Below are 22,842 nucleotides of genomic sequence, written 5' to 3'. Positions count from 1 at the left end.
ATGACTTCAATCAAAGAAAAGTAGAGAAAAGAGAAATAAAATATGAAGGCTGACAGAGCTAAATGGGTCCCCAATCTCTTAACTTAATAAAACTGGAGTTGACAAAATATATCAGGCTCAGCAGAAGAAGTTGTTAAGAGAATTATAAAATTGCTTCTGTACTAACTGCTCATCTGTTCCTAGAATGGACCCCCAACCTCATGTAATGAAATATATGCAGAGTTCTGCAGGAAAGCTATTGTTTTCCTGAACTGCAAGTACAGTACTTCTGTGATTAGTACAATCTTCAATCTTTCTTCATAGCCTGTTTTTGCTGCTATGGCCCATCAGGGCTCACCAAAAAGATACAAACCAACAAACCTTGTCTATGGCCCCATCTACACAGTTGTTTCTTTGTTCTCTGTTCCTTTGTTTTTTGTTTATTTGTTCTCCATTTTACCTGGTTCTCTATGATAAGCAGATTGACAGATACCATGGTTGAGTGTTTTTTAAAATTCATCATCTGTACCTTCTTATTATCAATTAGCAGTTTTGTTATCTTTGGTTCTTCTTCCTGTTTCCCATATCACTTTGCCCAAGAGACAAATCCAATATTCCAACAGAAAACAGATAGGTTCTGGGAGTTTGATGAGCAATCCAACAGTTGGGTTGAAGTGAAATTGCCTTTTGATCTGGTTTCTTGTGTTAATGGGAACTGTAGTAAAGTGGGTTCTATTTCTCAGCCGAAGAAGAAGGAAGACAGTTTTAATGAAGGATTTGATTCTCCTGAACAAGGAGAGAATTCAAAAACCATTCATAAGAACAGTGTATTAGCAGAGGAGAGTTCTGATCAGGTTATTCTGCCTGTGAGAAAGAGAATTTCACTGACTAAAATGTCTGAAACATCTATGTGGTTGACAGGAGAAAGTGGCTCTATCTATGAAAGGTTCTGGAATGGTGTGCAGTGGGTAATTGCACCCCATGATTTACCAACATCGGCAGGTTCTTCAGTTTCAGTTTTTATTGTCAATCAGACTATTCTGGCACTCTCTGAATCAGGGAATCTATATCAGGTAGAGAGCTCTGCATCCACTGCTTCTCTTTTGATAAAAGATGAAATCTTAGTTTTACTGAATATTGAAACAGCACAGGTGATCACAATGATTTTTTTTTTTCCTCCTTTTATTTCCAGATGCAACTCAGTGAAAGTTCACAGCCAGTTTGGATTGAATGCACACCTACACTGGATCATAGTCCACAAAGTACAGAAACAGAACCAAGCTCTATCTTAATCAAGTCTGGGATTGTTTCATATGACAGAGGGTGAGTAGACCACTCTAATTTGGTTGCTATTATACGTGAATCCTTTGATAGTTAATTTGATGACCTTGTAAACTCTAGGTCCCTCCACAGCAATAGAAATCCACCAAGCTGAGCATAAGTTATAATTTCTTCAATCTCTGTTCTATCATATATATTGACATCTCTTTGATGTCTATTTCTGCTACGATTCCTCGTCAGGAAAATTTACTTCTCCACAATCGATGGATCATTGCTGGAACTTAGTGAAGTTGAACCTTGGAGGTATTGACAAAATTTATAAGTGCACAATTGTAAGATTCTAATCCAAAAGTATAGAGTCCAGGGTCTGGTTGGTTTTGAAAATGATTTTGTTGAACAGGTGGATATATCATGGAAGACCCCCTGGTGCAAATGTCGCAGCCATTGCTGATGCTGCCACCATTAGACCAGATGTAGTATTTACAGTAAGGTAGGTCACCATCCTACTATCAAAGGCCATTTCATTCATAAGAATATGATCAATTATTGGTGAAGAAAGACTTTGATGAAGGACCAAGTACATTCTGCTCTATATATCAAGGACAAATTCATTCTCTTGTATGACACAATTCATGATTTCTTTCTCAATTTGGAATCACCAGAGGATGCTGAACATGAAATCTTTCAGTGCAGTTCCATAGGGGATCTTTATGAGCTAGATAGGAACTCAAAGCCATCATGGAAGAAACACATATGGAGCAAAGGATTAAAGCAAGAAATATCCTTGAAACCATCAAAAGGATGCATTATGCATGGCTTGATCGGAACTCAGTCTATTTCTCTGTTCCTTTTAACAAAGGTATTATTCTGAACTATTGTATTCGAATGCAGAGTACTGCAAGAACATAAATAGAAAGTACTGAACTGTTTCATAATTTTGTAGCTTTTATCAGGTAATGAACCATATGAGATCTGATATTAAATAAATCTCAACCCAGATATTTCCCTGATCATCACTGACAAGAATTCCACTGTAGTCACTTAGTCCATTTCGCTAGATGTCAGATGAAGTGAAATATTATAAACTTTTAATTGGTAAAATGAAGTAAATTTGAAATCAAAACAAGATATGAAAGAAAATAATCAATGGGAATAGTACTTAGAACTTAAATTGATGCAAAGCAAAAAGCACAACATGTGGGACCCACAACATAGAAAAAATAGTTCAAAATTTCTCAAATTGTGTATCTATTACAACCAAGCACATAAAAAAAATTTGTAAAATGTGCTGATCTTGTTCCCCTCTTGCCTATTTTGGCTTACTTGCTTTCACTTATTTTGGTTATGAATGAACAATTTGAAGCACACCATGAGACCATCTAGGATGCCAATTTAAATTTTACAACTAAAAATGTTTAATTTATTAAATAGTTTGTACCTCGCATTAGTTTTTTTTTCTTGAATGAATTTGTAGATATGCAGGATGGTGATCTTGTTGAGAGGAGGCTGCATCAAAGGAAGTGGGGATGGATAGTCCATGGAAGTCCAAAAAATCAGAACCTGACATCCATCACAGCAGTTGCACAAGATGAATTAAATGAGAAAATATTCTCATTGTTCTTTACTACAGCTACTGGATCCATTTTCGAATATCAACTTCCTAGACATTCCGGTGAGTGTCAGCTTAGAACTTGTATAGAATTGAAACAATCATCAATATCTTGGACAAGCATTTGCAGTAGCAAAATCAAGTCTAACAAGCCAAATGCGATTCCAAAAGCTGTACATAGGATGGAATTGTTTGGCTTAGATGTCTATTTTAGTATATTGATGCTTGCCTTTCTTCCTACCATGACTTGCTTTGTGATCATTGCTGTGTTAGACAAAGTTTTATTTTCTTAGTTAACAAACAACAAATTTAATAGGTAGCTAGTCCTGAGGGTATCTCTTACTATTCTGTAGCTTCTCTGGTCTTTTGAAAATTTGGAACATAAATAAATGATACATTTAGTTATTTTCCTTCTTGTAAAGCACTAATAAAGTTGCAAACCTATATCACATTACTGACTTCAGATTTTTACAAATGGGTTCTTGGACAAGATAATAGATGATTATAGTGTCACATCACCATCTTTTTACAGAATATTTACATCTTTAAGAACCAAAGGAGTTTCTCATGACTTCCAATGTATCTATCCCAAACAGCTAAGCTATTCACTTCCCTAACAGCTCAACTCTCAATGATATAGATTAATGTAGTAGGAAACAAAATTAAAACCAAAAAAGTAAAATATATTCTAATATCAGTTTCCCTGCTTAAAGAGTCTCCTATGTTTGTTAATTGAATCTATTTCTACATGCTTATCATCACGGATTTATTGGTAATTGTGAGAACAATGACTTTTGGCCATCTGAGACTAATCATATCCTTAGAAAATTTGACTTTAGACTCGCCATATAGATTAGAGTTTAGAACCCTTAAATAGAAGTTGACCCCATTTGAACCGGTTCGACCAAACAATATTTTCCTCATTTCTCTTCTCTTATTCTCCCTCTGTTTCTCTTTCCCTCAAACCTCAGAATGGTTAGCCAGTCAATCTGATATTTTCAGGTCCCAGATAAATCATTACTTTGTTGGAGACTTTCAATCCACTGATAGGAAAATTAGACTTCAGCATACACTAGTTGTTTCTGGTAGTAAATTAGCAATCTTGTACTTCACATATGTTCCTAATGGGATAACACAAAGAATAAGAACTAGTTAGAAATGCTTACTAGGTTTGGCACCAAATCACACTTTTTAAAAGAGATCATAATTGTTGGGATTAGCAAAGCTCTTTTAGGCATTTCAGTTGAAGAAATAAATTTCCATTTAGAAAATATTGTGGAGGTGATTTTCCATGTAGAAACTCCATACCAGAATATTTCCAACTCTGATTTCTGATGATTTCCCTTAGTATAACATCCGAGTTACATTTCTGAGATGAAGCAAGGTGAACTATATCCTAATTTCAACTTTTCTAGGTGGTGCTCAGGGAAATCAAATATCAGAGAAATGGGTGAATCATATGCATCCACTGCATGCAAAAGCTGCAAGAGGTATTGTGGGTCTGCAGTGTCAAGTTGGAAGGATATTATTCCCTCTGGATGATGGTAGACTAGCAGAGCTGCATTTATTTGGCATTGGTGGTGAAGGATCAAACCCAACTCAACAGATTAACATGCGAAGAAAAACATCATTTAAGTACGAATGGTTAATTTTAGAAACCCCAGAAACAGAGGGATGGAATGCAGAGTATTGCACTGAAGAAAGGGGGCCTTCAAATTGCATCACAGGCATAAAAGATGAACCAAATAACTCTGGCATTGCAAGACCAACAACAAGAAGGCGAAAACCAGGTCAACCACATCAAAGTTACCTGGTCCCTAGTGCATCAGAAAGCATTGGAGCTAAGCTTCCTCACCAAATTAACTTCCTGGTAGAAGGGACCAACAAAAACTTCCGTATGCGAGTAATGCACACAGGCAGGTCATTTTTCCTTGTAACAGACAGTGGAGTGACTTTTGAGTATCTGTATGCTGAGGATGTATGGTTATGGCTGAAACATGAGCATCCTACAATTATGAAAGGTGTTGTAGGAAGCTACAATGGAAGTTTGTTTTTGGTTGACTTAGATGGAAACTTACTTATTAGAGAAAGAAGCAGCAATGAGCTAACATGGAAAAACTGCACTGCCATAAGAAAGGGTAGGCAAGTAATAGGAGGTCCTCCATGGGATAAAATACCTGGTAAATCTTTGAAAGTTACAACAGAAGATGCACTTTTCTTCGTGAGCAAAAATGGAAGATTACTTCAATTTACAGTAAGTTGAGAAACTCCAAACTAAGAGCATATCTACTGGATATGGTACTGACTACTGAGAAAAACTGTCATTGAAATTCAACATTTTAGTAATCTATCATATACTAACCATTTTACTTGCTATTTTAGGTTGCATTGCGAAAGTTCAAGTGGAAAGACTGCCGACACCCCCTAAATACCAGAATTGCATGTATAGTTGATCAAGAAACGCTTCGGGCTAACATAATTTTTGTTATTGGAAGGAATGGTCGTCTATATCAGTATAACAAATTGACAAAATTATGGCATGAGCATTATCAGTCCCCACATTTGGTTTTGTCAAGATTGCCTGGAACTGCTATGAGACCACCATCTCTATCACTAACAGGTTCTTTATTTATGATTTCGGAAGATGGTGGACTTGTTGAATATCATTGGAACCCAATCGATGGATGGTGCTGGGTGGAACATGGAACACCATCTAGAAGTGTAAATTTGGTCAGTTCACCAGGACCTTGCTTTGAAAGCAATCAATTGTTCCTTATTGGCTCAGATGGTGAAGCTTACCTCAGGTATATGGACCAAAGTACATGGAAATGGAAAAACTATGGTTTTCCACCTGGAAAGGATGAAATGGTAGGAGATCAAACACTAACAGGAAAACAAGATACAGGGGATGATATTTGCGTCGATGAAGATAGTGTGGCTAGCTTTGAGAAGAATGAAGAAGGTGCCTGTGATGCTAAGGTATGTAGCAATATCTTTATATAGAGGTGAGGTTTGTAGCAATGTGCATATATAGTGTCAAATTACTAATCAATTATGTCTTGATCTTATTTAGGTGGCACCAATAAGACCAATTCCATTTTCTGAGGATTCAGTGATCTTTGAGTTACAAGATGGCAGAGTAAGCTATCAAACCCTGTTTATAAACTTCTTTGACTTCCCTATAGCATCTCAGAAGAAGTTGAATTTCAATTTAAGTCCAGTTCTAGAACAGGGAAGTTGAATGCACCATATGTTCACAACTAAGCCTAATACAATTTGATCCACCAAAAGGAGATGTGAAAATTTTGGAATAACTCCCTAGGGAAAATAATGTAAATGAAAACATTTGAAATCACACATCAATTTCTTTCAAAAATTCATGCTAACTCCTCTATCTGATGACAGTTAGCAGAATTGCGACGAGTAGATGATACACAATGGATATGGTCACGTACCATCGGCACTCCGACAAGCCAGTGTATGGCAAGTTATTGGACTGCAGTAGCATCATGACAATAGATACAACCTCACAAAAATAAAATGCAATACTGAAGTGAACATATGTACAGAATTGTTACAGGTATACTGATACTAGAAATTTTGAGTTTGTAGAACATCTATCATAAATAGCATTTGCAATCCCTCTTTGTATCTCCCCCCCCCCCTTCCTTTTTACCCTTTATAAAGGGGTCCAAAATGTTAGGTTTTTATTAGCCATGAGGTCATCAGCTGTACAGTGCAAGCACAAGATGTAATACAGTGAATAGAAAGTTGAAATTTATAATGGATAGTTTGAATGTCAAGAAATGCAGTTATATTATGATCTTCATGGAATTTGAGTTTCATAATTTTAGAAAATCAGTGCTAATGAGCACACAAATAATGAGCACTGGAGGAAGATCTTGGGAAATCAACTTACTTGAACCAACCTGCTCTTTGCTTGAGTTGGTAGGATGATCAGTCTGGTTGCTGTTAAGAAATTTATTTATTGGTAGTTAGATTGGAGTGATTTGTAAATTTAAGTCAGAGGTTTTGCTTTTATTTGTCTTAAGTTTTTTGTTTAATATTACCTATAAACTAATTACAAAATGTCTGGTACCCAAGCCACTTTCAACCTTCTGCTCTATCAGCTTCTTTTCAGGAAAAGGATAGTTAAGTTGGCCACAAGGTCAATTAGTATAAAAATGCTTGAATTTTAAAGCAGGGTTGTTTTAATATGTTCAATATAGTGAAAAGCAACCCAATTTCATTCCTTCAAAAACTTGTCAAGCTAGTCCCTTCATAATTCATCTTTCAAGTAGCTAAATTATTAAAAAAATCCGATATTGACACATTCAAACAAATGATGCAATGAATCAAGGAAGAACAAACCAAAGTTTGGAGAAAATCAAGGACTGTTGCACAAGATATCAAGTACTACTAATATTGTTGTGGTTACAGTGCCAGTGCAAATCCAAGAAAATGCTGGAACTGTTTAGGATCCAAAAATCATGATCTTTGAATTAGAACCTGGCAAATTAAACAATATTTAATATAATAATTTATATCAGTTTAACAATACAGTTGAAGTGTTGAACTACTGTGTAGCAGAATCAAAACAGGCTAGAACAGTACAAAAGGTGAGAGAAAGTAGAAGGAAAGAAAAGAGAGAAGTGATTAGGGAAGAAACCCTAACTCACAGATTGCTTGAATGGAGAACAGTGGGTAGGGCAGCACTCTATTATATAGATAATGACTCTAAAGAGTCATAACAGAATACACATTACACTCACTTCTTACACAACACCAAAGATACTAAACATCACCAAGTGTAGTTAAGTGTCACCACATATACTAAACATCACAATGTATAGCTAAAGTCTTAACACTCCCCTTCAAGCTGAAGCATAGACATCACTCATGCCCAGCTTGGAACAACTCGTATAAAAAGCCGAACGAAACTATGCCCTAGTAAACATATCATCAAGCTGCTTCTCAGTTTCAATAAAAGACGCAGCAATCAACTTCTTCATCACAAAAAATATCTCGTACAAAATGGCAGTCAACTTCGATGTGCTTAGTGCGTTCATGAAAAACAAGGTTTCTAGCAATATAAATGGCTGCTTGGTTATCGCAAAACATACTGATAGATTTAACAATAGAAAACCCAAGCTCCTAAAGAAGGGATTTTAACTGCATCAACTCAACTGCATTATGAGTCATAGTTCTATATTCAGCCTTGACACTAGACCTTGCTACTGTTATCTGCTTTTTATTCAACCAAGTAACGCAAAATTTTCACCAAGAAATGTACAATAGCCAATAGTATACCTCCTATCAGCTTTAGCACCAGCCCAATCAACATTGGAATAACCAACAAGATCAACATTCTTATTAGATCTATATATAAGACCCTTTCTTAGAGTATTCTTAAGGTAACGTAAAACTCGACAAGCTACCTCCCAATTAGCTTGAATGGGCATGTCCATAAACTGGCTAATAACCCCTATTGCAAAAGAGATATTTGGCATTGTCATAGTAAGATAAATGAGTTTACCACCCAAACTTCTATACTGATGGTTATCCAGAAGCTTCTCACATATCAGCTCCAAACTTTTGATGTGGATCCATAGGTATATCAACAGGTTTGGATGCTAATATCTCAGTCTTAGACAGAAGATCAAGCACATACTTCCTCTGAAAAAGACTAATGTCTTTACTGCTCCTCACAACCTCAATCCCCAGAAAATATCTAAGGGTACCTAGATCTTTCTTCTGAAAATGCTGTCATAAATAAAATTTAACTTCATCAATACTAGAAGATTCATTGCTAATAATAATAATAATGTCATCAAACACAAAATGATCTGAATAACACTAAGCAAATCCACATCGAGTAACAACAGTACTGAATTTATCAAACCAGGCTTGAGGAGATTGTTTCAAACTATAAATTGCTATATGAAGTTTGCAAACTTTACCAGCACTCTCCCCCTGAGCAACATACCCTGGAGGTTACTCCATATATATTTTCTCATGAAAGTCACCATAGAGAAAGGGCATTTTTAACATGAAACTGATATAATAATCAGTCAAAATTAACATAAAGTGTAATAAAAACCCGAACAGAATTTAACCAAGCAACAAGCAAAAAAGTCTTAACATATTCGTCACCATAAGTTTGAGTAAAATCTTTCGCTACCAACTGGGCCTTGATCCGCTCAATAGAACCACCCGGCCTGTACCCAACAACCACATACTCATTCCTTTGCAAGCTATTAAGAGAAGATGGAAGATGTGGCACAAAGTCATTAATTAACTAGAGACTGCTGGGTGCAGGAACAAATACTTTTATGCTTAGTTGTAGCCCAATGAGAGCCTGATCGAGACTGATTGTTTATAGCCCAATTAGTCTAATTAGCCCGTTTAAATACTGGTTATAGCCCAATTAGCCCATTAACTTGACCCGATTTGTTAAACGATACGGTAATGTTTACGGGCTTGAAATTGGTGGGGATCGATTAGGCCTGATCGAAACAGATCAGTTGACACCATTACCCATGGTATTAATTTTTTTATTTTTTTTTGGTAAATTACCCACGGTATTAATTCACGATATCCAAACGAGTATTGGTGAGTTACAAATTTGATATCCTATTCGATATATATATCGGTCCGTATCAAGTGTTTTTGCCCTCAAAGATACCAACATAGTATCATATTTTGACCATTTTAACCTCTGTCTGCAGCATAACATTGATCCAATATCGGTCAGGTATCAATATTGGCATACGAATCCAATATTCCGGTCCCAATCCCTAAAACCCTACCCCTAGGTCCCCTATTGTAAATGTTGAAATTTGCCTTTCCTTGACGATGACGATAACCTTCATTTGTAAAATATAAACGTGAGAAATAGAGGGAGGTTTGTGTAATTATTTGAAAAGTCAGGGGAGGTCAACATAATTTAATCAATTTGCAATGTAAAACTTTCAGCTCTTACCATTTTGCTTTCAATGAAACAAATTCTATAATATTTATTGGAGAGAGGTTCAGTGCATCGATAATTTATACTGCCATCGGATGAGGATTAGGGGGTCCATCGTAGACCGTCATTCCCAATCCGACGATTATTTACATGATTAGGAATCATGATGCACAAAACCTTTTATATATTATAATTCTTTTGAATATATATATTTTATCTATGATTATAAATTTATAACCATAATTTATTGCCAAACAACCAAACAAACAAAAATTTATGACTTGTTAGACCAAAACTCAAACAAATATTCTATAATTGCTGAAACCTATCTGATGGAGTAGGCCTAACTAATGGTCGGTCTAAATAATTAGAGGAAATTAAGACTTGGCATCTACGGTCTAGCTACCGTTTGGTGGAGCATTACCATTGTTGCTTAGTAGTACTATATATCCTTTAAGGGCTGATGTTCTCTGTGCTGCAGCGCAAACTGCGTCCAGACACATGGGCCTGCCATTCAGGGGGGATAGGGTGGTCATTTCGCTCCAGCACAGAAAACATTTGGCCATCCTTTAAATAGGATACTTGCTTGGTTTAATTTTTCTCAACAAAGACATTAACATTTGATTCTGATAGATGATCATGGTAGTACTTCATCATCAACATCTTATTCTTCTAGTAGTTTTCAATTTTCTCCTCCTCTTTGCTGCAGAATCAGTCACCTTGGATACTGATCGACTTGCTTTGTTGGAGTTTAAGAAACAAATAACTGATGATCCGTATGGAGCACTGAGTTCTTGGAACGATTCCATCCATTTCTGCAACTGGGTTGGGATTACATGTGGCCATCTTCATCCACAACAGGTTATCAACTTGGATTTACAAGGGAAGGGTTTGGGAGGAAGCATATCTCCTTCCATAGGGAATCTCACTTTTCTTAGTCTCCTCACCATTTCAAACAATAGGTTCCATGGTCAAATCCCTCAAGAAATTGGTAATCTCAATCGACTACAAATCATTAGCTTTGCTAACAACACTCTCGGAGGAGAACTTCCTACCAGCTTGCCCAATTGCACTCGTCTAAGGGAAATTTACTTCTTCCATAACAATCTTGTCGGGAAGATTCCTGTTGAATTATTTACGTCTTTGTCAAAGCTGGAGATAATTTCTATTAATGAAAATGACTTAACAGGAGAAATACCAGCTTCTTTTGGGAACATTTCCTCCGTCCGAGTTATCTCTTTGGCTGGAAATAAACTTCAGGGGAGCATTCCAGATTCCTTTGGTCAATTAACAAATTTATTCTATCTATCACTTGGTCTAAACAACCTATTTGGTATGTTTCCTGTCTCACTATACAATCTCTCATCTCTTCAAACAATTGATATCGTACAAGGCCAAGTGCATGGGAGCCTTCCACGAGACATAGTCCTCACTCTTCCAAATCTCCAAATTCTATTAATTGCAGAGAACCTTTTCTCAGGTAGCATTCTGGGTTCCATCTCCAATATTTCAACAATCAAAGTACTTGAACTCGGTTCCAACAGTTTTGTTGGATCCATCCCAAACAAGTTAGGAGATCTTCAAAATCTTCAATTATTCCTAATTGATCAATTTGGAGGAGGGAAAGTTGATGATTTAGATTTTGTTAATCCTTTGGTCAATTGTACACTTCTAGAACTTTTAGACATTGAAGGTAATAGTTTTAGGGGTCTCATTCCCAACTTTAAAGCCAATCTCTCAACACAGCTCTCAATACTTCATTTAGGAATGAATCAAATATCTGGAAACATTCCTGCTGGGATTGAGAATCTTGTCAACTTAACCTCATTGGCCATGGAGCAAAACTTTCTCGAAGGTAATATTCCATCTGTCATCGGGAAACTTCCAAAGCTTCAAAGATTATTCTTGGGTGATAATAGGCTTTCAGGACAAATACCTTCCTCTATAGGCAATCTCACTAATTTGTATGAACTCCATTTAGAAAACAACAACTTGAATGCTAGCATTCCTTCTAGCATTGGAAATTGTCAACACTTACAGTACCTAACCCTTTATAATAATAGTTTCCAAGGCCCAATACCTAAACAACTCTTCCTTTTTTCCTCGTTCTCAATATCTCTCAACTTATCTTATAATTCTCTGATTGGTTCCCTATCGATTGAAATCAGTAATTTGAAGAGTCTTTTTGCATTAGATATCTCCAATAACAAACTGTCTGGAGAAATCCCCTCCTCCATTGGTGATTGTAGCAGTTTAGAAAATCTTAATATGGGGGTTAATTTCTTTGAAGGAACCATTCCTCAATCTTTGAGCCTTTTGAAGGGGCTTTTAGATCTCTCACTCAACAACTTATCAGGACAAATCCCGAAAGATCTAGAGAAACTTTAAGCATTACAGAGTTTGAATTTATCCTTCAATAATCTTGAGGGGGAGGTATCAACAAAAGGAATCTTTGGAAATGCAAGTGCAATTTTTGTGAATGGAAACGATAAGCTTTGTGGGGGAATTGCAGAGTTAAGACTGCCTGCATGCACAAACCGTGGATGTAGAGTTAAGACTGCCTGCATGCACAAACCGTGGATTTATGAAACAAGAAAAGTCCAATGCTTTCAGAATAGTTTTGACTATAATCGGTGTGGTTCTTGGTTTTCTTTTGATATCTTCCTTTCTTACTCTTTTTTGGATAAGAAGATCAAAAAGTAAACCTCCATCCACACCGTTAATCGGCGTTCAGTTCTTAAAGCTTTCTTATAGAAAACTCTTCCAAGCTACTGGAGGATTTTCTCCTGCTAATTTCATAGGTTCCGGTAGTTTTGGCTCTGTATGCAAAGGGATTATAGACCAAGATGAAACAATTGTCGCAGTCAAGGTACCCAGCCTTCAAAATTCAAGAGTTGACAAGAGCTTTTCGGCTGAATGCAAAGCATTAAGAAACATTCGACATCGAAATCTTGTCAAGATTTTAAGTTCTTGTTCGAGTCTTGATTCAAAAGGCAAAGATTTCAAAGCCCTTGTTTATGAGTTCATGCCCAATGGGAATCTAGACAATTGGTTGCATCTACCAATGGAGGCACAATATCATTCAAGGAATTTAAGCCTTCTTCAAAGATTAAACATCGCAATTGATGTGGCTTCTGCATTGGATTACCTTCATTACCACTGTCATGCACCAATTGTTCATTGTGACTTGAAGCTAAGCAATGTTTTACTTGACAATGATATGATTGCACATGTCAGTGATTTTGGTTTGGCGAGGCTACTTCTAGAACCTGATGACGATTCATCTCAGACTCAAACTAGTACCATTGGGATAAAAGGATCTATTGGCTATGTTGCTCCAGGTAACAAATAAACTATACAGTTTTATTTTGAGTTATCATTCAATATATTAATTTTTTATTATGTAGATCTAAATACCATTTCCTAAGTTGTTTCTGTCTATTCTAATTAATATTTGTTGTAGGCTGTTACACATGATCCAAATGATGATTTTGGAAAAGAGTCCTAATCTAAAGATCTTGTTTATTAGGTTAATATTTCAATCCAACAATTATTGGATATTCAGCTCACGTTATTAATAGTTGATTGAGTATATCAACTTACTTTTCTATCTTAGTTAGAGTGGATAATGTTTGTATCCATATTCATTTCAATTAGGAATAACGTGTTCATGATTTCCATAGTTTAGACTAAAATTTCTTGTATTCTATGTTAAATATGCAAATCTTTTGTTTTCATACTAACAACGAGAAGTTTCTAAATTCAGAATATGGAATGGGTGGAAGGGCAACTATACAAGGGGATGTGTTTAGCTATGGGATCCTGTTATTGGAGATGTTCACAAGAAAAAGGCCAACAGATTAGATGTTTATTGATGACTTAAATCTCCATAACTTTGTAATAGCAGCTTTACCTGTACACATGATGCAAATTTTAGATCCATCACTCCAACCCAAGGAAGAACAAAGTGAAGAAATTGAAGAGGTTGCTATCAATAGGACTGAAGGTTCTAGTCATAGGATAGATCAATGGCAAGATTGCATAAAGTCAATATTTGAAATTGCACTTCAGTGTTCAATGGAATCTCCAGGAGAACGTATGAACATGAATGATGTTGTGAGGGAACTACATTTAATCAAGGGGAAATTTTCTCAAAGCAATAATCTATCAATACAGAGCAACTGCGCCTAATTAAAAGGTAATTCTAAATTTATTATCTTTGTATTTATTGTGTTGTCTTGGCTGCTTAATGCTCATGAAAACTGGGGAAAAGAAAGTTCTATATCATGCACTTGAGTTAGGCTGATGTAGAATTAATTACACTGTACGTGGTTTTAAAAAACGGTATCATACCGATAAAGATACCAATCAGGATTAGGTTGGTACCAATACAGATCAACCAATAGGGCTGATCTAATACCATTTTAAAACCATGATTTACATATGATAATAAATTTGGCAATTATAAGAGTTTAAGACTCAATTTTAACCTTATTTGAGTGTAATATGTATCAACGTTGTATCAGTTTTAGACAAGTAAGTAATTATATTCCAAACTTTTGTTTAGGGAGCTTATGAAGGCAAAAAATCAAAATGAAGGCATGCCCCTGAAATTAGGTCAAGGACTCCTCACCAAGTTGCACTCTCTTTGGATTCGAAGGATCTAAAAGAAAAGTACTTCAATTCCCAATTTCAATCCTCTAAGGTTAGATTCCCTTCTAATGCCTCTTTGGTCACTGTAATGGATCTACTTCAAGTGAAATCTCTTATCTGGAGTTCCATATTCCCCTAAGATTTAGATATTTTGATAGGAATTGATTATAAATGTTTTTATCATGTATCTTAGCATCCGTCCAAGCATTTGATGGTAATGGCTAACTATGGTTTTGGCATTTGCAACTCTTGCGAGAAATTCGTATTGCATGTTAATTGAATATAAAAATTTTATGCTCTAACTCTTTCTTTGATTTCAAAACTATTCCTTATTACTCATACATCGTCAACTCTCTAAAGTTGAAAAAACTATGATTTGAAGCATGCTTAGTTAGTTGTTTCAGAAAAAGATACATGTTTAGTTATGATGCAATTGGATGTTATTAAATATTGAGAGTTATGAATAGTGTTTGTTTCTAAAAAAAACAGGTTTTTATCCTAACAGCATTATAAGCAACATGCCTAATATTGTTAGCCTTTAGGAGCCCCCAAACCAGCTGAATTAAGCTGAGCTTCGATGGGACTTTTGAAGCATTTTGACAAACTAAACCTGTGTTTGGTATACATTCTCGAAAAGGGTTCCAGATCTATAACACATTCAAGCAAGAAAAATATTGTTTTTCTATATCACTTTAGAATGTATTTTAGACCCAGAATCTATTCTGAAAATGCATACCAAACACGGCCTAAGGCATCATAAACTGGATCACAAGACTTCACTTGAGCTGTTTTGTGGATGTGCAATATGTGGATTTTAATGTGTAGGTTTAAGATCAGTTGCAAGAATGGAAATTAGGGCTCTTCAATAAGGATTGCAATAAGACAAACGCCTGAAAATTGAGCAGATGGGGGAGTTTGATACAAAGGAGACAGTGACTAATATGGGTAGCTCACTTGTTAGGTTAGCTTATGTCATAGAGATAACATATCTCATGTTTCTTATGGTCTAGATTTGTTTCTCGAGCTTTTGTTGTGTTATTTCATAATGAGTGCTTGCATATATGAGCTCTTAATTTCTATATCCATAATAAAAAAGATCATCATCTTCATATAAATAGAAAGGGGGAAAATAGAGTATGAATTTTGAAAGTATATTCTAATGCAAGCATCACTTGAACTACATTATTAGAATTGTTGGGAATTCTAGTAATTACTCTTGCAAGGATTAAGAACAACTTCTCTGTTTTATAAAAAAAGAAGTCTTTAATTTTTAAATCTTGGATCTATTACGTATTTTGGTTGATTGAGTATAGTAAACATTTAATATTATTTGTCCGTAGCAACATAAAGTTCACAAATTAAGGGTGTCAATCTAGGGCAGGAATTGGAACCAGACCAAAAAACCAAACAATTAAAAACCGAGATTGACTAGAACCAATTATTTATAAGTCGGTTTTGGTTCTAGCCATTAGAGTGATTTATATTTCAGAATTGGAACCGGACTGCATCAATTAACTGGTTAGAACCGATTAGGTATCGATTATTGGAGTTTATATATGGGTGTTTAGGTTTTTCACTAACTATTCATTCTCTTGAGCTAAGCATACTGATATTAAAATGGGTACTGATGGGCCACTTGGCCACAGGATTTGTATTTCATATATTTAATCAATTTTACTTTAACCAACCTGCTCTTTACTTGAGTTGGTAGGAAAATTAGAAGTAATAATTTAAATCGATCTTCTGATTACAGTTAATAAATTCATTTATTGGTAGTTAGATTGCGGTGATTACTCTATGTTACTATTTGTCTGGTACCGAGGCCATTTTCAACTTTCTGCTCTCTCTGTTTCTTTTTAGTAAAGGAAAGTTAAGTTGATCACAAGGTCATCACAAAGAAACAATAAATATGCCCACAATGATCACTAAAGTGAATGGAGAGTGTTATGTATGTCTTGAATTCTTGTACACATTTTCGAAGATTGGCCCACTCCGACATTTTTGGTGACAATTTGAATGGGATTCTTTTTTGAAGTCTGTGATGGTAGCGCAGGGCTTGTCTCAACTTGAAGAACTATTTATTTGTCTTATTGTCTAGTTGTACAAATAAGAGTGAGAAGTAAGATTTGGGGTTTTTCGTGTTAGGGTTTCTGGAGAGATTTCTTGCCGACCTTTGGGTGTTCTTGAGAGATCTTCATTGTATTTTCTCCCATTATATAGTGAATCATCTTCAGCTTCGCCCGTGGATGTAGTACATCATAACGATGTGTGAACCACGTTAAATCTTTATGTCTTCTTTGCTCTGTTTTGAAGTGGAGTTTTTTAGTATTGTCAATACTAAGTGAAATGCAATCCAATTTGATTGTTCAAAAACTTGTCTGGCAAGACCATTCGTAATTATTAAAAAAAAATCCGATATTGACACACCCAAACAAATACTTTAATGAATCAAGGAAGAACAAAACCAAAGTTTGAAGCAAATCAAGGACTGTTGCACAAGATATCCAAGTTTTACTAAAATTGTTGTGGTTACAATGCCACTGCAAATCCAAGAGAATGCTGGAACTGTTTAGGATCCAAAAGTCACAATCTCTGAATTAGAGAATCCAGACTCTTTAAATCTCAACTCTTATATGAATTGAATATGCTCCATAAACTTGACAGTTTTGCATCGAGCTGGGGAGGAGAGGATTTTGTTCACAGAAAAACAACTACTTATTTTCCACCTATCATGCATATGATGGGAAGTACAATCAAATTTAAAAGGATCCCAGAAGACCTCTCCATTTTCCAATTGCAAAATGACTGCCACTAATAAGGTGATTAGAAGCCATACTCAATCACCTGGTCGGTCGACAACAAGGATAAGACAGTTTATTGCACATAATTAGTACAAGGTATGAAAGCTTTAAACACCAAGTCAGGAAGCAGAAAGCAGACCACAGATTTGTACAATAAGATGCCTTCCAATGTTCCACAGATATGTACAATATGTATACATGGACGGACTGAATTTTGTCAATACAATAATAAATCAAAGTACATTATACCTTTGTGGATTTACAATAGCCTTTTGAGAAACAGAGGTAGGTTCCCTTATCGTGAATTAATTCCCAAATCTGCAATCCGTGACTTAAGAAAAGAGCTTATCAGATTCCATACAGAGAACCTGGACCCGAAGAAACTTACAACTACTGATTTTCTTGATCCTTCTCTGACAAACTCTAATTCCCTCAAGACACTAAACTGTATAGATGCAGGATCGTCTATGAGAGGTAATCCAACGGATCCTTGGGTTTCTATGTTTCTAATCCATCCACGTAGTAAATAGTTCACAACCTGCTTAGCAATGATAAGCAGATCTCAGTTAGTGCGCAAATAGAGATGAAAAATAAAGCGTTAAGCAACCATTTTATAAATTTGAAAAGATCCTAAATAAGTAATGCATAAATTCTAATTTCAGTAGGACCAATCAATGCATAACCTATATTCTGTTCTTGCACATGGGCAAGTTCTTGACAAAATAGGGATCCTACTATTTGTTTTGCCTACCATATAAGATATGTGCTAGGCATCAAAGACCTTAGCAAATTTTGTATGTTGATCATAGTTGTCAAGGTGTCACCTAAGCGTCACCTAGGTGTCCAAGTGCCTTGTTGGTGTCGCCTTGCGCCCAGACATCCTCCAATGCCTTGGGTCACATAGACGCCGTGACTACTAAGGTGCTGATGATTCTTTAGATAAAAAAAAAGGAGTAATAAGAGAATTTGCATTTAAAACCACTTATTTAACCAATCAAGAAAGGAGATGTACCTCAGGAACTTCATCGTGGGGGCAGTGACCTGCTGGGCTAATCTCAAAATATGGAGCTTCAGGCATTTTCTGTTTCACCTGAAGCCCCCAAATGGGCTTCACCCACGGATCTTCTTTCCCATACATGAGACAAATTGGTGTACTATTCATTTTACACCTGAAATGTATCATTGGAAGTCTCTTAATTTGGGGAAACAATGAGAACATAAATAATGTATCTATAGGAGTTTGAGTTCTTGAAGTTCCTACCTAGATAAAGCTTCCTCGAAGGAAAGTTGTCCCCTAGGAGCAAACATAATCGACGCAAATGATGCAGCTGCTGCTGGGTGCTGCGTTGTTTCAAGTATACGAGAAAAAACTTTATCTACATTTGTTGAATGATCAGCATAGACCTGTCCAAGAACAGCTGCTATGCTGGTGGGATCACTTATCTTTTTCCATCTAGAATCAAAGAAAGGATGGTTTCAGTCATCCATTGCCTGGTTACTACTTACTAGGAGAACAGTGACAAAAGAAACAAATAAAAAAGAATCTTCTTTTAAAGGAAAATATGATCGAAATGGAACATCGAACAACACTACATGCCCTAGAAGTTTCCACTTTGGTTATGTGCAATAAAAGAAGAAATACTATTTCCACGGATAGAGGATTTTCTATACTTTTACACCCCACCATCAACATCATATTGCCTGTGTGTTCGTGGACCTAGCATTTCCCTAAATGAAACATATGCTAGTTTCATGTCAAATTAGAAGCCAGTGCCAATCCCAATTATTACATAAAAAGAAATAATAAGATGTACTTGATTTCTTGAATTAAAAACTTACATCAATTCTATCAGCTTTCTGACACTGGAAGGAAGTGGAAATGTTCCAGCCCATGGGAAAATCCTGGATAATCTCGGGGATCTAGAAGGATTGGGCAGAAATCCCCAAAATGGAGTGGCGTTGAGCAATGTAACACCCTTTACTAGTTGAGGGTTGCATGCTGCAAAGTACACTGCAACAAATCCTCCAAGTGAGTTCCCAACAATATAAACTGGTTCACCAATAACCTGTATCAAGAACAAGAGTTTAAGTTTAGGGTGTAGAAAAGTAATATATCTAGAAACGGTTAAAGATTTTTAATTCTTGTTTATATCCAAGCAGGTCAGTTTTCTGTGGATTTTTATGGGTATAAGTAGAACCATAAAGTACAGATTCTGAGCCAGGTCTGTGGTGTAAAAGCAGACTTTTATCAACTTAGCAAACAGAGCTAGTCTAGCAGATAAAAGCCCCAAACTTTTCTCCTTCGGAATCATACAAAATTTTTTTTCTTAAAACAGTTAACAAGGGGAAAACAAGAAAAGAACAATAAATACATCAAGAATTTTAACCCCTAACACGTTTCACTAAGCATAGAGATGTATAAATGGATAAATAGCCGGACAGGCAGTCTCCAGAAAAAGGAACATTTATACTGTTGGTCCGAACAATCATGACACACAGTGAAACAGATTTAGGATTTACTATGGAAAACCAGGCTTGATGAGGGGGCCTATAACAAAATATCAATAAGAAAATCCAAACCTTCTTCAACAGTGGATGAAACCATAAAAATAAGCAAAGATGCTAAGAACTGGTGTAAATGCAGAAGCTGATTGTGGAAACAAGGATATGACTCTTCATTTTCCAAAATCTATGACAAGGATATGTAATAACTATTAAATCTGACGATGCTGATGAAATGCATAAGCATTTGCTTGTTTAAGCTGTTTCCTGCACTTTTGAATAGATGTAGAGTTTTCCTCGGAAAACCAGGGTTCAACAGGGAAGCCTACAATGACAGAGGAGCAATAAGAACCCAATCTTCTTCATCAGTGCTGCAAAACCAGTAATGATCTAAGATACATTTAGGGAAGACCAAAAAAAAAGTACTGACACCAATACAAACAATGCCAACACAGAAGGACTCTTTATTTCCCAAAATCAGGGCACATATGCAGATACAATTACCCGATTTGAAATGTTGCCACAATGGTTTAACTTTTATATATGTAAGCTAAGTATTAATTAGAACTCAAATCCTCTTAAAAAAATGAGCAGAGAACCATAAATATGACCTCAGATCCAACATATGGAAGTGAAAACAGACATTTAAATCAGGAACAGAAACACAACTTTCTATTCAACCCACAAAACAGATACAAGAATCCCATCTGATAGGCGCTACTATAATTTAAGTCTTATTTATTAAATTTTGAGTATTCGTTTCAGTATCTGAATTATGCAAAGCTCAATGAAATTTCTATTTTTTTTATGAATTAAGAGAATTTCTATTTATATGATTTGGTACTTCTTATTATAATAAAGGTTGTTGTGTTGACAAAATAAGTGATCGAACTGTAAGGGGTTCACAAAAATAAGTAGGTAACCAATGCTGTGGCAGAATCAGAAATGCAGTTAATACCTGTTCTATGAAATAGCGAACCTGGTCCTGCCACAAATCAACTGAGTAAACTAGCTCTTTAGCCCATGGTTCAGGTTCATGTCCAAAACCCCATAACAAGTCCTCTTCTGATAAACCTTCATTCATACCCAGAGGAGCAGGATCTTCAGATGGCAATGACTTGCCCTGCCCTAAAAAATCAACTGCCCACACTCTGAATTCACGGCCCAGATCCTTCAATTGTTTCTCGTAGTGAAAAGATCCCACGCCAAAACCAGGAAGGAAGAGTATAGGGGGAGAGCTGACATTTTCAGTCCCTGATTTTTCATAATGTATAGTAAGTTTCGGCTTCCATTCCCAATAACCACTACTGATTGGCGAACCAGAGTCACCATTAGACTCATCAGGCAGACCTGGAATTAAAACCTTTGTAGTTGATTCATCCCTTTCTGAAACATTTCTAACATCATCTTTCCCGCCAACCACATAATCATTAGAGCTTTCATTCAGAGTATTGGGACTGATGGCACTATGGAAACCTTCAACTGAACTAAATGATCGCATCCTATACCGCTGATCAGAACTCTGGATGTTAGAATAATTGAAATGCTCCAGATCAAAAAGACCCAAAGAATCCCGGTTGGAACTAGATCCAAGACACATAGCTTTAGCTCTTCTACCATGAAAGAGCTTGGACCTGCTTGAATTCAAGCTTTTCTCAACTAATTTCCAGTTCAATTTATCAACATGACAGCATGGAGCATAATGGTAGTAGGAGAGCAATTCCATCACTTAAAGATGGATTCCTGTCATAAGCAATAAGTGTCAAAATATGATAGAAAAGGAACTAACAAAGAAGTAACCCACTAAAAGATCAAGATAGAGCAGTTCTGAACTCAATGAATAAAAAGCCTGAACAAACTCCAGATGTAGGAATTCAAGTTAATAGACACAGATAAAAAAGAATACAGTAATCCAATCAAAGAGAATTAATATGGTTGGGAATTAAGCAAATCGAGCGAATTAACAAAAAGGGGAGTATCATACAATCAATTAGATCGATAGTTAACGGTTCTAAACTTTGTAAGATCAAAGGAATCAAAATTTGACAAAAAGAATACAGAAAGCAAAAAAAAAAAAAAGGGAATTGACTTGCATACCTAGTTAGACTCGCAGTAGTTGCAGATGGAACTACCGAACTAGTATATAAAGCAGATTCAAGTGAAGAAATTCTCGATTTTTTCCGTGTAGCTCAAGAAGTCTACTGAGAGAGTCCAGAAATACGAGATTTCGATCTCGATTGCTTAAACGCTTCACCATCTTTGAAGACTTTTTTTTGGTTTTAGATGGTGAGAGAAGAGACGGAGAAACGAAGAAACCAGAAATTATTGCATGTGTGAATGTTCCATTTTTGGCCGTTAGCAACATTAGCACCACTCAGTTTGGTTGGGAGAAAGACACTATTGTGGCTTTATAGCCAAATATAGTGATTGTATTTGTACATTTCTTCCAGATATTTTGCTCTCCCAAGCCTACCCTCTCTTTTTCAATTTTTTTGGTAAAGGGAAATTTCTCTCTCTCTCTCTCTCTCCTCTCTCTCTCTCTCTCTCTCTCTCTCTCTCTCTCTCTCTCTCCTCTCCACTTAAAATGACCTTATTGCCCTCCTTTGCAAAATTGTTCCGTCACCCTCAATAGTAGGTGTTGCATTCCATCCGAAAGGCGTGATTTTCTAGGTTGGCTTCCCTCCCTCTAGTCTGACTAGCTAGTGAGTAGTTCTTTCAGGCAGAAATGGCATCTCTTGCAAATGCAAAGAACACTGCTCGTGTGTTAATAATTTAGAAATTTTGGATGTTGCTTTCTCTTGTTCCCATTTTGCATTATGTAATTATCAGGCTAGCCTAAGCTGTATTTGGGTGAGACTGAATATAATCTTCATTTTCCAAAAAAAAAAAAGAAAGTCTTTATTAATTATGGAAGAAACTCTTCACTTGAGCATAATGTTTTCGAATGACTCTTCTCTTTTGAATCGTATCCATCTAAATATGGGTTTTCTAGCTAAGTCCTTCAGAAAGGAAGTTTTGATATTCATCACTGCCAAGTTGACGCAGGAACA

At 36.0% G+C, this 22,842-nt stretch overlaps 3 protein-coding genes across 5 annotated transcripts in view; 2 read left to right on the top strand and 1 right to left on the bottom strand.

The window, feature by feature from the left end:
- Nucleotides 1-138: 138 nt before the first annotated feature.
- On the top strand, nucleotides 139-6,552 carry LOC122670475. Of its 2 annotated transcripts, XM_043867362.1 has the most exons (11): nucleotides 139-392; nucleotides 423-1,052; nucleotides 1,172-1,302; nucleotides 1,501-1,563; nucleotides 1,661-1,750; nucleotides 1,954-2,119; nucleotides 2,743-2,932; nucleotides 4,285-5,123; nucleotides 5,252-5,848; nucleotides 5,943-6,008; nucleotides 6,275-6,552. In XM_043867362.1, exons 2-11 carry the CDS (start codon nucleotides 450-452, stop codon nucleotides 6,380-6,382), a joined length of 2,853 nt encoding a protein of 950 aa, XP_043723297.1. In that variant the 5' UTR covers nucleotides 139-392; nucleotides 423-449; the 3' UTR covers nucleotides 6,383-6,552. The 2 variants fall into 2 exon arrangements, with proteins under 2 accessions (XP_043723297.1, XP_043723298.1); XM_043867363.1 differs by lacking the exons at nucleotides 139-392; nucleotides 1,172-1,302 and having other exon boundaries at nucleotides 826-1,052; nucleotides 6,275-6,551.
- Nucleotides 6,553-10,475: 3,923 nt separating this feature from the next.
- LOC122672514 (probable LRR receptor-like serine/threonine-protein kinase At3g47570) lies at nucleotides 10,476-14,121 on the top strand. Its single transcript, XM_043869976.1, has 3 exons — nucleotides 10,476-11,875; nucleotides 12,528-13,177; nucleotides 13,603-14,121. Exons 1-3 carry the CDS (start codon nucleotides 10,476-10,478, stop codon nucleotides 13,698-13,700), a joined length of 2,148 nt encoding a protein of 715 aa, XP_043725911.1. The 3' UTR covers nucleotides 13,701-14,121.
- A 3,222-nt stretch (nucleotides 14,122-17,343) lies between these two features.
- Nucleotides 17,344-22,842, bottom strand: part of LOC122671415 (pheophytinase, chloroplastic) — a 33,760-nt gene continuing 28,261 nt past the window's right edge. Inside the window, exons 2-7 of one of the 2 annotated variants that reach the window (XM_043868610.1) lie at nucleotides 21,890-21,901; nucleotides 20,751-21,533; nucleotides 19,130-19,356; nucleotides 18,552-18,743; nucleotides 18,303-18,459; nucleotides 17,344-17,828 (exon numbers count right to left, since the gene is read on the bottom strand). In XM_043868610.1, coding sequence (XP_043724545.1) covers nucleotides 17,586-17,828; nucleotides 18,303-18,459; nucleotides 18,552-18,743; nucleotides 19,130-19,356; nucleotides 20,751-21,518 — 1,587 coding nt within the window. In that variant the 5' untranslated portion in view covers nucleotides 21,519-21,533; nucleotides 21,890-21,901 and the 3' untranslated portion in view covers nucleotides 17,344-17,585. Of the gene's footprint in view, nucleotides 17,829-18,302; nucleotides 18,460-18,551; nucleotides 18,744-19,129; nucleotides 19,357-20,750; nucleotides 21,534-21,889; nucleotides 21,902-22,779; nucleotides 22,785-22,842 lie in introns of both variants that reach the window. The other variant, XM_043868611.1, reaches the window with a different exon arrangement.

The sequence above is a fragment of the Telopea speciosissima genome, chromosome 8, assembly GCF_018873765.1.
Source record: "Telopea speciosissima isolate NSW1024214 ecotype Mountain lineage chromosome 8, Tspe_v1, whole genome shotgun sequence".
NCBI lineage: Eukaryota > Viridiplantae > Streptophyta > Magnoliopsida > Proteales > Proteaceae > Telopea > Telopea speciosissima.
The sequence above is the reverse complement of the archived record's forward strand: the minus strand, read 5'-3'. Positions and strand labels throughout refer to the sequence as shown.

Excerpts from the sequence above, each read along its gene's own strand:
- LOC122670475 (XM_043867362.1), top strand. The coding sequence starts at position 450 with ATGATAAGCAGATTGACAGATACCATGGTTGAGTGTTTTTTAAAATTC. Across the intron at positions 1,751-1,953 it reads GATGTAGTATTTACAGTAAG|TTCCATAGGGGATCTTTATG; the intron begins GTAGGTCACCAT and ends CTTTCAGTGCAG. Across the intron at positions 6,009-6,274 it reads TTGAGTTACAAGATGGCAGA|TTAGCAGAATTGCGACGAGT; the intron begins GTAAGCTATCAA and ends ATCTGATGACAG.
- LOC122672514 (XM_043869976.1), top strand. The coding sequence starts at position 10,476 with ATGGTAGTACTTCATCATCAACATCTTATTCTTCTAGTAGTTTTCAAT. Across the intron at positions 11,876-12,527 it reads GGAAATTGTCAACACTTACA|ATCAAAAAGTAAACCTCCAT; the intron begins GTACCTAACCCT and ends TTGGATAAGAAG. Across the intron at positions 13,178-13,602 it reads TATTGGCTATGTTGCTCCAG|AATATGGAATGGGTGGAAGG; the intron begins GTAACAAATAAA and ends TTCTAAATTCAG.